Genomic DNA, 15677 nt, shown 5'->3' on the forward strand with positions numbered 1-15677 from the left:
TCTCAAGACAACCATCACTAATATAATAAACTGATAAAAAATGTAACCCAAAGCAAGGAATACTGTATTTATCCTCTGTGGGCTTTGTGAAGTCTAATGGCTGCTCGAGTCAAAGGTTCATTAGAATTATTTCGCATATAGAAAACAGCTGAGAAGTACCATTTGTGTATGGATTAGGGACTTTGTCGGGCACAGTGGCTGTAAGTGGGGCCGTCAAGTTTTACCCATTTTATAAATCTTGCAGACCTTCAGGATGAGAACAATCCTTCTTAATGCCCCTCTTTGGGTATTACTATTACAGAGGGTATATTCCCCCCTATGTACATCACACCACTGTCCTCCTTTGGGTATTTCTGTTACAGTGGATATGTTTTTTTCCCCTGTGTACTTCTCACCAGACATAATACAGATGATGCAAAATTACACTTAATCACTATTACTCCGAGTATTCACTACTAATAGTGAATTAGTAAGTAAACGTAATGTATAATTTTAGGTATGCTTCTTTTATGTATGCAGTTAGACAATTTCTATGAAACATACTTTTCCTTTACAGAGTCATCATTTTCAATTTTCCCTTACAGTTTATAATTTGAAAGCTATTGTTGAGGCCTTTTCAAGAGTGAGGGCTTTATATTTGATATAAGGCAAGGATGTGCAACATTCTAGGAGGCTCCTGAGGAAATTATGTTCCATTATTTGGTGCTATGCTTAATTAGTTTTAGAGAAAAAAACAAATTAATGGTATTTTACATAACAATGTTTTTAAGAAGGCCTCACTTAAAATAAAATTAAGTATTATTAATCATGTTCAGCTGAATATACATCACTTGCAATGAGTTCATACATGAGAGGAGAAGTTAAGAATAAATTAACACGTAGAATAAAATAAAGAATCCAAAAAAGGAAAAAATTAATAAAAATAATAGAAATAATTGAGAAAATATTTGAAAACCTCAGGAACCCTGACCTTGATAGGTACTGTGAACGTGATCCCAACATTAATGGTAGTAGCTACAATGCTAAAATGAAATGCTATGTAGCTGTTTCCAGTTTCTTTGCCAGTTACTTTTGGGGAACTCATAGTGATCCATCCCAAGCTTTCTTTTAAAAAAATTATTAGTAATATTATTGCATGAATGTGTGTGTGTGTGTGTGTGTACATATCTGCATGCCATGACACATATGTGGAGGTCAGAGGACAACATGTGAAATAGTTTCTCTCCTTCCATCACATGGGTCCCAGGGTTGAATTCTTTTCCTCAGACTTGGCAGGAAGACCCTTTCCTTGCCAAGCTCTCTCACTGGCTCACAAAATCTGTTTGGCGCTGGCAGCATCACATTTTGAAATAATTGTTATACTTGTTTCACACTACAGATTTGTTCCTCTGTGCACGTGGTTTTTTTTAATCGAGGCTTCGTCTTTCCCCTGGGAGGATGACTCAAATGCACCAGAAATTTCTTCTGCTTTCAGTAACCAGGTATGTGTGTTAGTGGGCAATACTGTGCTAAAGCACCGCAGGTGAGGGCTGGTGGGTGCTTGGCAGGCAAGTGGGATCTAGCCCAGTTTCATTACAGAAACAATCACATATTAGTTTGCCATTTACTTTTTCTTGTCATATCATGTCATTAATTAAATGTAGTGTTGGACCACCACAATTTTAGGTATCCTAAAATTATAGTGATAAAACTCTTTTTCAATTGTCAGATTAAAAATCCTATTTGGAAGTTTCTTTCTGTGATGTCAGTAATAATACTGCCACTTTTAACCCTTATTAGCCAGTTAATTGGATATGAAGTACTTAAACAGTATAGCAGATGCGGGCAGACACATCTAGTGTACTTTCTCTACTTCCTTTTTAGGATGGAGTAAGGATTCTCTCCATTAGCTCTATCATTCTCAAGTTAGCATATACAGCATTTACCAACCACTGTGGAGTAGTTTGTTCTTACAGTATTTCATTGGTAGGATGTATGTCATCCTGAGATCATAAAGGGGGAAGGAAGAGTTTTAAACCTATCTTTCTGCCTGCTAGTCATGATAACCATAAGAATGCAAATGTCCTTCTTGGAGTACTTTACCACCAGGTTAAAAAAATGCAAGAGAAAAGTAAATTGCACACTGGAATGGCATTTAAATTAGAGCTAATTGCATAAGAAGATGGATCCCTTCATGTGAAAGGATAAACATGCATCTGTTATGCAAGCATATGTACAAATATGTTTCCATGTATACATATATATGTTTATATAAATCTTAACTATGGATACATACACACATACACACACATATATGTGTGTATCTATGTTGTTTTATCACATGATCTTAGGAGAAATATGATCTTATTTTCTTATTACATTATGGGAATATGAATTACTCATATCACAGAAATATATTCAAACTCGGGCTTCTAGCTCTGCTTGAGGGTATATGGTTGATTTTCTCTGTGACTATAGTGTCTTGATAAGTATAAAAAGAGCAGTAAGAGTCACTTCCTTTATCCCATGCAGAGATGTATTGCACAAAATTATGGCATCTCATTCAAAGTACATTTGAATGAAGTAAGTGGCATTTAAATGAAGAACAGATCAAGTCAAATATTGGATTACTGCCTTGTCCTTTAGTTTCCTTGACTTGGAGGAAACCAAAACATATATTCTTTCCATCTCAGGCTACCATGTAGTTAGCAGTATGACTGCTGACAGTGATTTCCCCACTTCATGGTGTAATAACACCACAGAGCAGAGCAGAGGGGGGAAATTTTGGGGTCACTTTCACACACGATAACCATGTCAACATTGAACCTTGTCAAAGGTACAAAGTAGTACATCACATCTCTTTGCTAATGTACATTGTCACAAATGGAGGCAGGTGTATTCTGTCTACACCCACTCAGTACAGTCTAACTCACAACATGAAATTCACGGTGATGAGGTATTCACACTATTACAGTTAAAGAATCATACCAGTGTATCCCTCCTTTTCCACTCAGTGAGAGCTTCTGAGAGCTTTAAACACACTCCTGCTAAGCCTCAGTGCCCTTTGCCTCAGTCTACTCTGCAAGAACTGAAGTCAAGTAATTTGAGGGAAGCAGAAGACAGTCTTTGTGAACATGAGAAGAATAGGTCTTTTATCCTTTATACTAGAGTTTAATTCTTCAATATGAATTTTACAAAATGTGTGTTATGTTATGTTTGAAGTTAATTTTACCATCCTGTGTGGTAGGAATCTACTTCCTCTGTTGATACAGCAAAGAGATACGGACAACAGTTCTGCTACTGACTCTTACTTAATAGGCCCCAGAGTTCTTTAAATAATACATAAAGTATCTTTACTACATAGTATAAAATACAAAAGTAGACACAACCAATTTCACTATGAACCATGACAATAGCTGCTGTTCCCCAAAAGAAGGGTACTAGACACTAGCTTATCAATGAGAAATAATAATTCAATTCTTATTATTTTTCAGTAAATTTATGTTTCCTCCTAGTACCTCTTCTGATAACTCTGTTACACTCATTCCAGCCAATAACTGAGACTTCCAAATATGAGACTGTGTTATACACAGAACAATTTGAGACACTGTGAAATCCTAGAACTGTTGACCTCATGTAGATTGTGTTGTGTGTGCATGAATATGCACAGATTTCATCAGAAACTCAATAGGGTCTGTGACCCCAAATCTCTAATTATGGTTTTTGAAAATTGGAATTATGTTTGCCCATGGCTAATGCTTCAAGATGTCTCTTCTGTGATACTTCAAAGCTTATTAATGGAAGATGAATAATTCATCTGCAAGTTCTCTAACACACTAGAGCAGTAAGTCACAAGAGATGCGGTATCAACTTGCAGGAGATTCAAATTTCTTGGACTTTCATATTCTTTCACTATTAAAGGGATTATTTTAGTTTTGAGATTATAATATAATTATATCACTTTGCCCTTATCTCTTCTCCCTCCAAATCCTCTTTTCTGTCCCACATACTTTCTTTTAAATTCACAGCTTCTATTAATAATCATTTGTTGATGGATATTTAGGCTAAAATTTATATTTCTATGTTAATATGTCTCCATTGACATATAGAATATATTTTATAGCTAACAATTCAGGTTCTTTTTACCAAAAATTTTATGGTGAGCATATTTTGTATAATTAAAATTTTAAATGTAGTTGGAAGGGAATACACACACACAATGTGCACATAAATTTCTGCTGCCTCAAATGTAGATTTCAAGGAACATAAAGATTCATAGCAACCTCAGAGCTTGTCCCAGTGTATACTAAATCTTTAAAGGAATCACAATTCTTAGCATCTCTTGGAAACTGATGTGGGAAGGTCATTTGTCTATCTGTTGCTTTCATTGGTTAAGTAATAAAGAAACTGTTTGGCCTGATAGGTCAGAACATAAGTGGGTGGAGTAAACAGAACAGAATGCTAGGAAGAAGGGAAGTTAGGCAGTCGCCATGCCTCTCTTCTCTGAGACAGACTCAATGGAGCCAGCTGCCAGGTCAGACATGTTGAATCCTTCCCGGTAAGCCACCACTTCGTGGTGCTACACAGATTATTAGAAATGGGTTAGTCAAGATGTGAGAGTTAGCCAAGAAGAGGCTAGATATAATGGGCCAGGCAGTGTTTAAAAGAATACAATTTCTGTGTTGTTATTTCGGGTGTAAAGCTAACCATGTGGGAGCCAGGCAGGATGAAAAGCAGGCCTGTTTGCCTCATCCCTACAGGAAACTATGTCAAACACTGCCTGTGTGCCTGGACAATCCAATATTTGGTCTTGCCCTGTTTGGTCTCATGACTTCCTGGATGAGGTTTAGAGTAAGACATACAGTATGAAAGTTGACCAGAAAAATAATGCCAGCATCAAATTAGAACCCAAATTTTAAAAATTATTCAAGTACCCTAATTTTGTTCATTATCACAGTATTTACGAAAATTTTCAAATGGCTATCAAATTATTAGGACATAAGTTTTAAGTAATTTGAACCACCTAGGCTCAGAATACTTTGGAAGATTATTAAAACTCTACTAGTTCCATGAGCTAGGAAAATTTGGAAGCCTTTAGCTGAGTGATATGCCATGATTTTTATTTTGCTTGGATACTTGCTGCTACTGAATATGCAATGCTTTCAAATTACTCCAATTAAAAATATTAAAAAGGATTTACCCATATATACTATTAACAGATGTGATGGACTATGTTGAATAACTCTGATAATTTACTTTAAATATAATATATCAACTTGAATGTTATAAAATTATAACATATGCATATATACACATGGGTATATATTAGGCATCAAGGTGATCATTGCGTTTTTTAAAAGTCATTATATCTTTTCATATTTATTTAGGTGCATATGTCTATGAGAATTCACATGCACCATTGTGCTTGTTGAGATTAGATGACAGCTTGTTGGAGTCTACACTCTTTGCCCCTAAGCATACTGTAATTTATTCAATTTGGGATTGAATTATTTAGGGTGCCAGGCACAACAGTATGTGCCTTTACCTTCTGAGTAATCTCACTGGACCAGAGTATTTTAAAAATATTTTGTTGTTTAGAAATTAAAATGTATATTAATGGACAATTCTTTAAAATGTTCCAGATTTTACTTTATTTCTTTTATGACAACTCTGAGCAAACGGTTTAGTGAAAGATCTATCAGAAATCATGAGTGTATAAATAATAATATAAACTAGAAGTGGAGATATTTTTATTCAATATACTACAATAACAAGTGAACCTTCAAGATATCACATACTGCACAGCCTCAGGTGTAATAGATGCCATAATTCATTGCCAGTTTTGATGGTTGGGACTAGCAATCCCCGTGAAAAGGCTTGGTACTTAGGGTGTTGGAGGTAGAAGGATACATAGATTTCTAGTAGCTGAAACCCAGGGGCAAGCACTTAGGTCTGTCTGAGCATACTCTCCAAAGGGATTGCAGACAAGTCCAGAGGGAATGGAGGGCACCATGAAAACTGGGCCTTTGGAACATAAGAGAATCAATGCACATATGAAGCCATAGTGACTGAGGCAGTGAGCACAGGGCTAGCACAGATGGGGTCCTAGAGCTGAAAGGAGAAGTTGACACATATGCCTATCCCTAATCCAGTTTCTTATTTCTTAATTTATATAATTAGAGATAATTATATTCCTAATTAATAACCACTTGTAAATGATAATTTAGTTCTCCCCAAAGGAAGTATCACTGTTGAAACAAATTACTTTTAAGGGTGAGCTGCATGCCCAGAAGTAGCTGACCAACAGAAAATGCACTAAACAGTATCTCTGGAGGCTTCTTGTATCGTAATGTCATGCCAGGGATTTCCTTAATTTTTTTAAGTTTTATTTTATTTTCAACTTATCTTTTTTATTCATATATGCATTATATCTCTTATACCCTATAGGTCCTTTGTGTGTATATTTTTGCTTCCAGTTTAGTGTTTTTATAAGGTTCCTGAGTGTACAAATGAGTGGGTCTCTGTATCTATATCTGTTTCTTGCCTTTTCTTGGACTCTTTTCCTTCTAATCATTTTGTCCTATTTCAAAGTGTTATTTTTATTTTATTATTATCCCTTATAAGCCTTTTTTCTTTATATTGTTCTTAGAATATTTTATTTATTTATTCATTACGCATACAGTGTTTGACTGCACGCTAGAAGAGGGCACCACCAATCTCATTGTAAATGGTTGTCAGCAACCATGGGGTTTCCGGGACTTGAAAGCAGTACTCCTGGAAGAGTGCAGTGCTCTTAACCTCTCTCTATCTCTCCAGCCCCACCTGTTTTTTTTTTGTAATAAGAGGAAAAGGGGGAAGGGATCTGAGGGTGAAACTGGGAGAAGAAGGGAAGGGGAAGCCATAATCAGGATATATGATGTGAGAAAAAAAGAAATTTTTAATAAAAGGGGAAATTATTCAATTAAATATATATTATATATTATATAAAATGCACTACAATTACACATATAATTTGTTAAGTAAATTAGATTTACAGATATTTGCTTTCTATAGAGGAGGAAGGGGAAAGGGCTTGAGCAGATATGTAATTAATAGTAAATGATAGTAGAATATGCATCCTCTCCTCCTCCATCACAATCACACATCCTCAAGTTTACCTCATAGTCCAAGTCCAGGTAGTCAAATTCTCCATTGGTGCGGAAATGCTGCATGCTCCTGTCCAATGTCAGGTTAATACTCCGTCCCTGGCGCTCAATGAGTACAGAGTGCCAGTGGTGATCATCCAGTAGGCTCCCTGATGTCACGGATGTGTGGCCATAGATGGGGCCAAGCTGGTTGCTTCCTGAGTAATGGGAGAAAAAGAGAAGTAAGATATTTTCCACAGGGCCCACTCTGCACAGGAGCGTATGTTCCTTTTCCAATGTAAAGTGAATACACAGCTCTGTCTGTTGAAGCTGGTATAGGAGAATCAGGATTTTTACAGAAGATATAAATAAAAGCAACTAAAAGTAAGGAAATGCTTGTTCTTTGAAAAAGAGAATGCAAATGTTTTTGTATGGTGTTATGAATTCTGCTAAGTTTAGTGGGTGGATATATCATGGGCTCAGATGCCAGAAGTGCCGTCATATTAGCTTGATGTTCAGATGGGAACAAGCTGGTCATTGCTCTGAGTCTGGTTGCTGACATGCAAAATGTGGAGAATAATCCTTGCTTCTTCATGGATAGTGATGAAATAAAAAATATCTGGGTGATAATGATGTGTGTGTGTGTGTGTGTGTGTGTGTGCGCGCGCAAGTGTTCTTCTATATGGTAGGGAGACCAGAAAGACAAGAAGAGAAATAGAAGAGGAATAAGTCTAAGTAGCAAGGCTGTCCTGGGTTTTATTACTGGAAACAGACTCACAGACGAAGTGTCTGAGAAGCAGGATGGTCACCTACTGTTGACTGATGGCACTAAAGAGTAGCAGTAGGTGTTTGAGTAGATATACTGCTGTCATAAATCCCAGCCAGCTAATAAAACTTTGGAAGAGAACTACTTTCCAGTGAAATGGTAATGTACTCTTTTTGGCGAGGTCATAGAGTGAGCAACTTGTTTCACAAAGGTAATGTCACATCTCTATAAACCACAGTCGATTTTCAAAGGTTACTCTACGTGTTACATTAGAGAAAGTAAGAGAAAATGGCTCTGAAAAAATAAATATCTTGGGCTGGAAAAACAGTTCAATGGGCAAAGGCACTTTGCTGTCCAACTGACCCCCTAAGTTTGATTCCTGGGAGTCACAATACAGGAAAGATTAGACTATTTTGATTTTCCTCTGACCTTCACACATACACTGTCATAGGCATGTGCTTCCTTCCTTGTGCACATGTGAAATAAATTTTAAAAATTAAAATAAAAAAGTCTTTAGACACACCTCAACTATGGTATGTATGTACACTTAGGTTCACACAGAGAAGTATTTTACACATGCTTTTATTTGGCTCCAATTCCCTGCACTGAACCTTTCCCTTCCATCCTACAGGGTCATGTGTTACAAAGAGTTTCAAGCCCCTGCAGCCTCAAAACAAATCCCTGTTCATGATTACAGATGAAGAACATTATGAAGAATAAGCAAGGAAAATGAAATCAAATTATTTTCTCCACTAAAAATAGTGTCATCTATTTCGTACTAGATGTTTTTCCATATACAACCACTTAATTATTCATATGTATGCTGATGCATATTCAGGTATATACATATTTAATGTGAAACCTTTGATATAGTAGTTATGCTTCTTGAGGAGGCTGGATAGTCTAGCTGTTTCTTGCTGTGCTGCAAAGCTGCCTTCTCACTGGATAAAAGAGCACATCCATTGTAGCTCACTGTAAAATTAAGAGGAAACCATCCTTCATCTGACTCCGGACAGCACATTACTTTACCACACTTCCAGTCTTTTCCACTGACAAGATTTTTATGTCTTTTGACCTACATCCAGGAATGGACACAAGTGAGTTGAACTACTACATTGAGACTTACAATACCACCATTTTTATCCGGAAATGTAGAATTCTCATTATCACATTTTACCATAGAAAATCTCACGGACTCTGCCTACTAGCACTTAGCACCTGTGGAAACACCTACTTTAAGAGGTTATAAGACAGTCATCCATCGGGTTCATCTGCTATCACTAGGAAGCCTATGGAAACTTTCTTCTGCTAATAGTGTTGAGTGTAATTTCTTTTCCATTGCTGTTTCCAAAGGCTATTTCAAGTCTTCTATCCATGCTGGAGGAGAAGTTACTTTACACTGATTTATTTGAGGGTTCTGTTCTCATCCCTCACTGGATTTTGTTTTGTTTTAAGTTTGTTTGTTTTTTTGTTTTTCGATACAAGGTTTCTCTGTAACTTTGGGTCCTGTGCTGCCATCACCGCCCAGACCCTCACTGGATTTGAGGCATTTAGCATGTGTTTCTTCTCTCTAGTGCTGAAGGGTCTCAGTGTCATCTTGATCAGAAGTCTATCCTTACAAAGGGAATCAGACTGTGCCATGTTGGCCAGTCTCTTGGTGGAGAACCAAGGTCACTGGCAGCCTTCACTCTTTCCACAGCACCAAAGCCATCTTTTTCAAGTTGTCCCGGCATCAAGCCAACTACATAAAATGTCCCCCAAAACTTTCTTTACAAAAGTGATAATTCCACCATTGTCTTAGATCCAGTCTCTAGTGTTTTCCATTAGTTTTTCCCCGTGAATTTATGGACCAAGAGTGGTATAGATCTAACATACGACATGTGGTTGGTGGTTATGCTAATTTTCTGGGGTCATGACAGGAATAGTCCAGTGGTTGCCTGGACAATAAGTAGACTATAGGCCAGGGACTCTGACTCCACATCATTCAAAGTGCCATGATGGCCAGTTATATTTATATACTATAGCTGTCTTTGAATGACATATGGCACATCTCTATAGAATTAAAACTTGCACATATATGCATACAGTCCAAACAGGTATGTACATAAAGTAATTCTTTGTTTAAAATAAACTAAAATTAAACACATTTTAGTACAACCAATACATTTCTATAAATTTTACTTTTTCTCTAAATTTTGATGTTGAAATAACATTGCAAAACATGTCTATAGACTTAATTTTTTCTCATAGTGTCTTATTTTTTAATAATGCATGAGTAGAATATGAAAACTGCTTCAAATATCTGAAGCTGTGTGGTCAGATAACTTTCCCCTAAATATTTTATCTGCAGAATAGAAAAAAAGATCCATTTTTTGTCACTTACCCATAAACCCTGAAAAGACACACTTTCTAATTTGACAAAAAATATTATCTTCCATTTTAATGTTTGTTGTGCTTATAGCTCATGTGACAGAGTATTTGGTACCTTTAGTGTTTAACTTTTCTTTTCTGTGTTATCTTTTGTATTCACTGCATACATATTTCTCTTTGCAGCTTGGAACTGTAATGGAGTACTATGACTTTTTTAATGAAAGGCATTAAAACTACAAACATAAAATTTGCATATTTCTTGGCTTCACATACACTTTGTTTTAATGTAAAAAACAGTATTTTTTATAAATATGTGATTCACATTTTCTTCAGTTTTTATTTTTAATGTGGGTGATGTGTAGTCAAAACTATGTACTTTTGACAATTTATTATCGCATTAAAAAAAACCCTAATTAAATTTGTGTTCCTAGACTTGATGGCAATCCTCAAAATAAGTTAACACATGAATTTAAGACATTCTTAGTAATATACAGAGGCTCAAGATAAAACAGGGTAGAGAAATCTCATTGGCAAGGGCTGTCTTGAGTGTTTTAATCTTTGATTTTGTACCTTTCTCTAGTGATGCATTTGACAAATGTGTTTTTGCTATTCATTTATGGCTAAGTTATTACTTCTGTTGAATTCTTATTACAATAAACAAACTAAAACCTATGGACTAATCGTTGCCTTTGAGGACTCCTATCTAGAACCTGAACATTGAACCAAGTAAAAGAAAGAGGTGTTACTGCCTTGGACAGTCTGTGATTCTGAATGCCATTGCCAATGCTGTGAACATTTTATTCAGCAATATGTGAGCCTCAGTTATGTGACCAACAAGCCAGCAGGCACAGATTCTGTCTTTTTAAAAGCAGTGGGAAAAAAAATAATACAAGATAACAACCCTTTGGGTTGCCTCCTTCACCCACCAATATCTCATTCCTCTGTTTTTCTTTTTCCACAACTTTTATTATCTCTTAAGTAGCAAGTCTCCAAGAGTGTTTCTTCAATCCAAAGAGAGTGATCAAATGGTTACCTCCATATTAACAAAGTCTTTGTTCGCCAGTCTGTCTCTATGCCAGTTGACATCAAAGGTGAGCTACATAGCACTGGTTACTTCTTTCTTTCACTTCTAAGGAAATACACACTCTACTGCTCCACTCTCCATTTACTGCTTGGTTCCCCCATAGTGCTTTCTCCTCTGATCATGCTGTAATTGACCCAATATAAACACTTTTTGTTTATGTGACAGGCAACTCAAATGTGCTGTCTTCCAACCTAAACCCTGTAATTCCCTGCCCTCTTACGATTTTCTATTTCTGAAAATGTCACTAACTGTTCATTTAGTGCCTGAGCCTAAATCTTAGTTATTTTTTCTTTTGTTTTTCTCTCTTTTTGGCTTTCTTTCTTTCTTTCTTTCTTTCTTTCTTTCTTTCTTTCTTTCTTTCTTTCTTTCTTTCTTTCTTTCGCTTCATACACAGTTCATCATGAGTCATGCTGAATTTACCACTAACATAATTTCGAAGATACATTTCCTTTTATCTCCCCTGATACTTTCCAACGGATGTCAGCACCATCCCTCCCCAGCAATGAAGATGTCTTCTCTGACTCTGTGCTGACTTAGGCAGTCCTTCTCCAGTGAGAGTATTGGTGCCCCTGAGCATCATACAGCTGCTCATTTCTAACAAACAGAACCTGCAGCATCCTACAGAACCAGAATCATCTCCATTCCCTGGACTTCTCTTGTTTTCATAATTTCATACATGTATCCATTACAGTCTGCTTTTTCTTCCATAAGCGTGGAAGTTCTTCGTTTTCAGTCATCCCTCCTCATGCCGTCTTCTCTCTCCTGTTGTTTTCGTGTTTTTCCCCCCATTACTTAGATCTTATAGGTTTTCCCTAATATATTCTAATATTGGTCCTATGGCTTCTTTAGGCGGCATTTAAACCTGAACTCAGTATAATATATACTTACTAAGCTGATTTCCTATCACTCATAATTTGAAGTCATTTATTTTTGTTTCTCTGGAGTATTTCACAAACTTAATGAGACACTGTCTTTCTGTTCTTTGTTACATAATGCCAGCTACTATACCATTGAACATCGTATAAGTGTTTCAAACACCATTTTATTAAATGAGCAATATTATGGGTTGAATCTAAAGTGTTCCCCAAAGAATTGATGGTTAAAGCCTTGGTACCAGCTGATGAGGTTTAGCAATATGATTAGATGATGATTGCTTTGATGTCATGGATGGATCAGTTGACCCATTATTGAAATAATGACTTGAGAGTGATATTGAGAGGTTACAGGCAGTACGGGGTAGATCTAGGTTCAAAGAAATAAGTCACAGAAAATGGACCACTGAGGCATCTGTCTTGTTTCTAATCTCTTCCTCTCTGTTTCTTGGTCCCCATGAGCACATTTGTTTCACCATGCCCTTCTTCCTTGGTGTTATATCTTACCAAAAGCCCAGAACTATGGATTGAGACATCTGGAACATGAACCAATACAATCTTTCCTCTTTTTTATTGATTTTTTTTTATCAAGCTCTGCATTTTTCTCGGTTCCTCTCCCTGCCTCTCCCCTCCCCTAAAACCCTCTACCAAGAATCTTTCCTATTTTAAGTAATTTTTAAGGTATATTGTCACAGGGATAAAAAGGTGACTAAAAGAAATAGGTATACAAATGAATATTCTGCCACCATAGATGAAAATTAATTGACAATATAACACGAGATCTTAGAATTATAATGTAAAGGAGTATGTAGCATTTAAAATGATTTGAATTTATTTATTTTATATGTATTAGTGTTTTGCCTATTTGCATGTATGTGCACCATGTATATGCCTAGTGCCAAGGAAGACCAAAAGATGTCATATGATTACTCAAGTTCTAGGGGTGACATTTGTGAACTAACATGTGTGGCTGGGATTTGAAACTGAGTGCCCTGTAAGAGCAGCTGGTGCTCTCAATTTCTGAGTCATCTCTCCAGTCCCTTCTTTATAAATATTTTAAATATGGAAAAAAATAGAGAATGACAACAAACCTAGATTTAAACTGAGGACCAGCTTGGCTTTTTTCAGTTCCAACGTTATGTAATCCCCTTGCTGCCCTTCACCATGCAGGAGTACTCCTTCACTTTCCGAGGTCTTGAATTTCAAAGCAATGACATCTTTGAGTGTTTTCATCTTCTTGTTTCTGAAGCGGTACGGTAACACAACATGGCCATCAAAGTTGATAACATCAGCCCCTGAGAGGAGAGAGAAATACCTCATTAGTCTGGTAGCTTTAGATGAGGATCCGCTTCCAGCTGGTGCCTACTCAGGAAAGTGGGAGTCAGTGAGTGCTTTCCTGAAAAATATAGATCCCAGTGTTGTCCTAAAGTGGATTGGCTGGAGAGTTTTGATAAGGATGATCATAACCATATCTATCAATATAGAATTTTATTTCAATTGCTATATGAACAATAAAAACTCAGTGAATATGAATATGATTGAAAGTTTTACTTGGAAATGTGTAGTTTATGGAAAAGGATCAAAAGAAAATTAGTGATCTTTTGATTGTTTCATACAACATGTTTTGATGATATTCACCTCACCTCCTAATTCCTTCAGGTCCAATCCCATTCCTTACTTTTAAAAAAATTCATCAAGGTCAGCTAATTACACATTAAGCACTCTTTTCCAATATAACCTCTTTGGTAGCTTCAGATATCTGTCCCAGACTCCATATTGGCCCCTTGCCTTTGGAATGGGGAAATCAGGCACTAATGATTTAGGCTCCAATGATTAAGCTCAGATGTCCTGAGTTACCATTTCTGAGCTGGACAAAATCTATCCAGTCATACTGTGACTGACTGGAGGAGCTCTAATTTGAATGTAGGGCTTCCATTGACATTTTGAGAATTAGTGAGAATGCAGATTGTGAATTATGTTTGCTCCATCATTGTTGCTCCTTTCCACAGTCATTTAGTCACTTATTCATTGAGCGAGGGATGTGTATTATCCATGTCTGGGCGGTGGGTTTCCAGATGGTGGAATGACTCTAAGGAGAATTGGCAATATATACATCAAATATTTCTACAGCCAGCAAGGGAGTTGCTATTTTTTTAGATATGTATTTTGAAGATACTTTCAAAATCCTGAGTCTGTTACCTTTTCATTTTGATATTTCCGAAATTTTAGTCAAACTGGATTGTTCTAGTAGCTGAAAAGAACAGTTCCGGACAAAGTCAGCCTTGAGGCTATGAGAGTTCTTCCTGAAACACTGCCACGCGAAGACAGTTGGGGAAAGAACAGGGAGTTGAAAGCTCACTGGAGAAATGTTTTCTCATTTTACGTTCTGATTTTCTAGCGTGTGCTTAGTTCCAGTACCACGGGGAGCAGTTTGACTTGTGGTAAGTAGAGTGAACAGCAGCAACTGTTTCTAACATTATCTAAGGCTAAAGGTAAGTTTTCCATAAACTAGTCAAGTCTTCACATGCTGTAAAAGCACGGAGGTGATGATCTCAAATTTATGCCTTTAAATCAAAGTTGAAACAATGCTGTTTTCAAAAGTTGAAAAAGGAGCTTAGTAGATGCTTCAGTTAGTAAAGCGCTAATTATGGAAGCACATGGAAAGCCAGGGATGGTGGGGCAAGCTTGTAATGTCAGCCCAGCCTGGGTAAAGACAGGAGAAGCCCCACAGCTTACTCTTCAGCCAATCTTGCTGAATCTGTAAACCTCAGGTTCGCTAATATCCTGTCTCCAAAACCTAAGGATGAGACATAGGAAAATTCATGACTCTGGCCTCTGACTTTCACAGGCACAAATAAACACACACACACACACACACACACAATCAGAACACCAACACACATTCATATCACAAACAAATACATTCTTAAAGGCATATTCATTAAATGAAAGCTTCAAGAGGCAAACTTAACCATGTGCTCAGTGTTTTTGTATGATCAGCGCTGTTGTCCATAAAGAGCCCTTCATAATCATTAGGCTCCTGCTCTCACCAACCGCATCACAGGGTTTATATTAATACAGAGGGTGGGGAAGAATCATTAAATCTTGGCTCCTGTTCACACTGTAAAGCCAATTAAACTAGATCTTAATTATCTATCCTGTCATAGCTGAACTCCAGTGGCAACATCTTCATCGTCCATGATGGGAGATAAAGGCAGAAAAAACAGCACCCGATATCCTATTCGGATCTCAGGTTGTATTTATAAGCCCACAGTTGGGAGAATTTTTTTTTTTCTTGAAAAGTGGATAAATGAAAAACCTGAGAAGGGAGCCAGTTATGACCTCTGGAGAGTAATTTTCCCCCAACTTCCTATCAGTGTCAATTGAATAATAGAGCCATCATTGTTTTATATGCCTTCTATATCTATATATTAATTGTGACATATAATGCTTCTCATTCGGATCTCAGGAAGCAAATGTCC

The 15677-nt window shown here is 36.8% G+C and overlaps 1 protein-coding gene across 1 annotated transcript in view; it reads right to left on the bottom strand.

Annotated features, from left to right (window-relative positions):
• Positions 1 to 15677, bottom strand: part of Cntnap2 (contactin associated protein 2) — a 2085894-nt gene that overhangs the window by 1185747 nt on the left and 884470 nt on the right. Inside the window, exons 5-6 of the mRNA XM_057766295.1 lie at positions 13287 to 13490; positions 7137 to 7321 (exon numbers count right to left, since the gene is read on the bottom strand). Of these exons, the coding sequence (XP_057622278.1) occupies positions 7137 to 7321; positions 13287 to 13490 (389 nt within the window). The remainder of the gene's footprint in view (positions 1 to 7136; positions 7322 to 13286; positions 13491 to 15677) is intronic.

Source organism: Chionomys nivalis, chromosome 1 (genome assembly GCF_950005125.1).
Source record: "Chionomys nivalis chromosome 1, mChiNiv1.1, whole genome shotgun sequence".
Lineage (NCBI taxonomy): Eukaryota > Metazoa > Chordata > Mammalia > Rodentia > Cricetidae > Chionomys > Chionomys nivalis.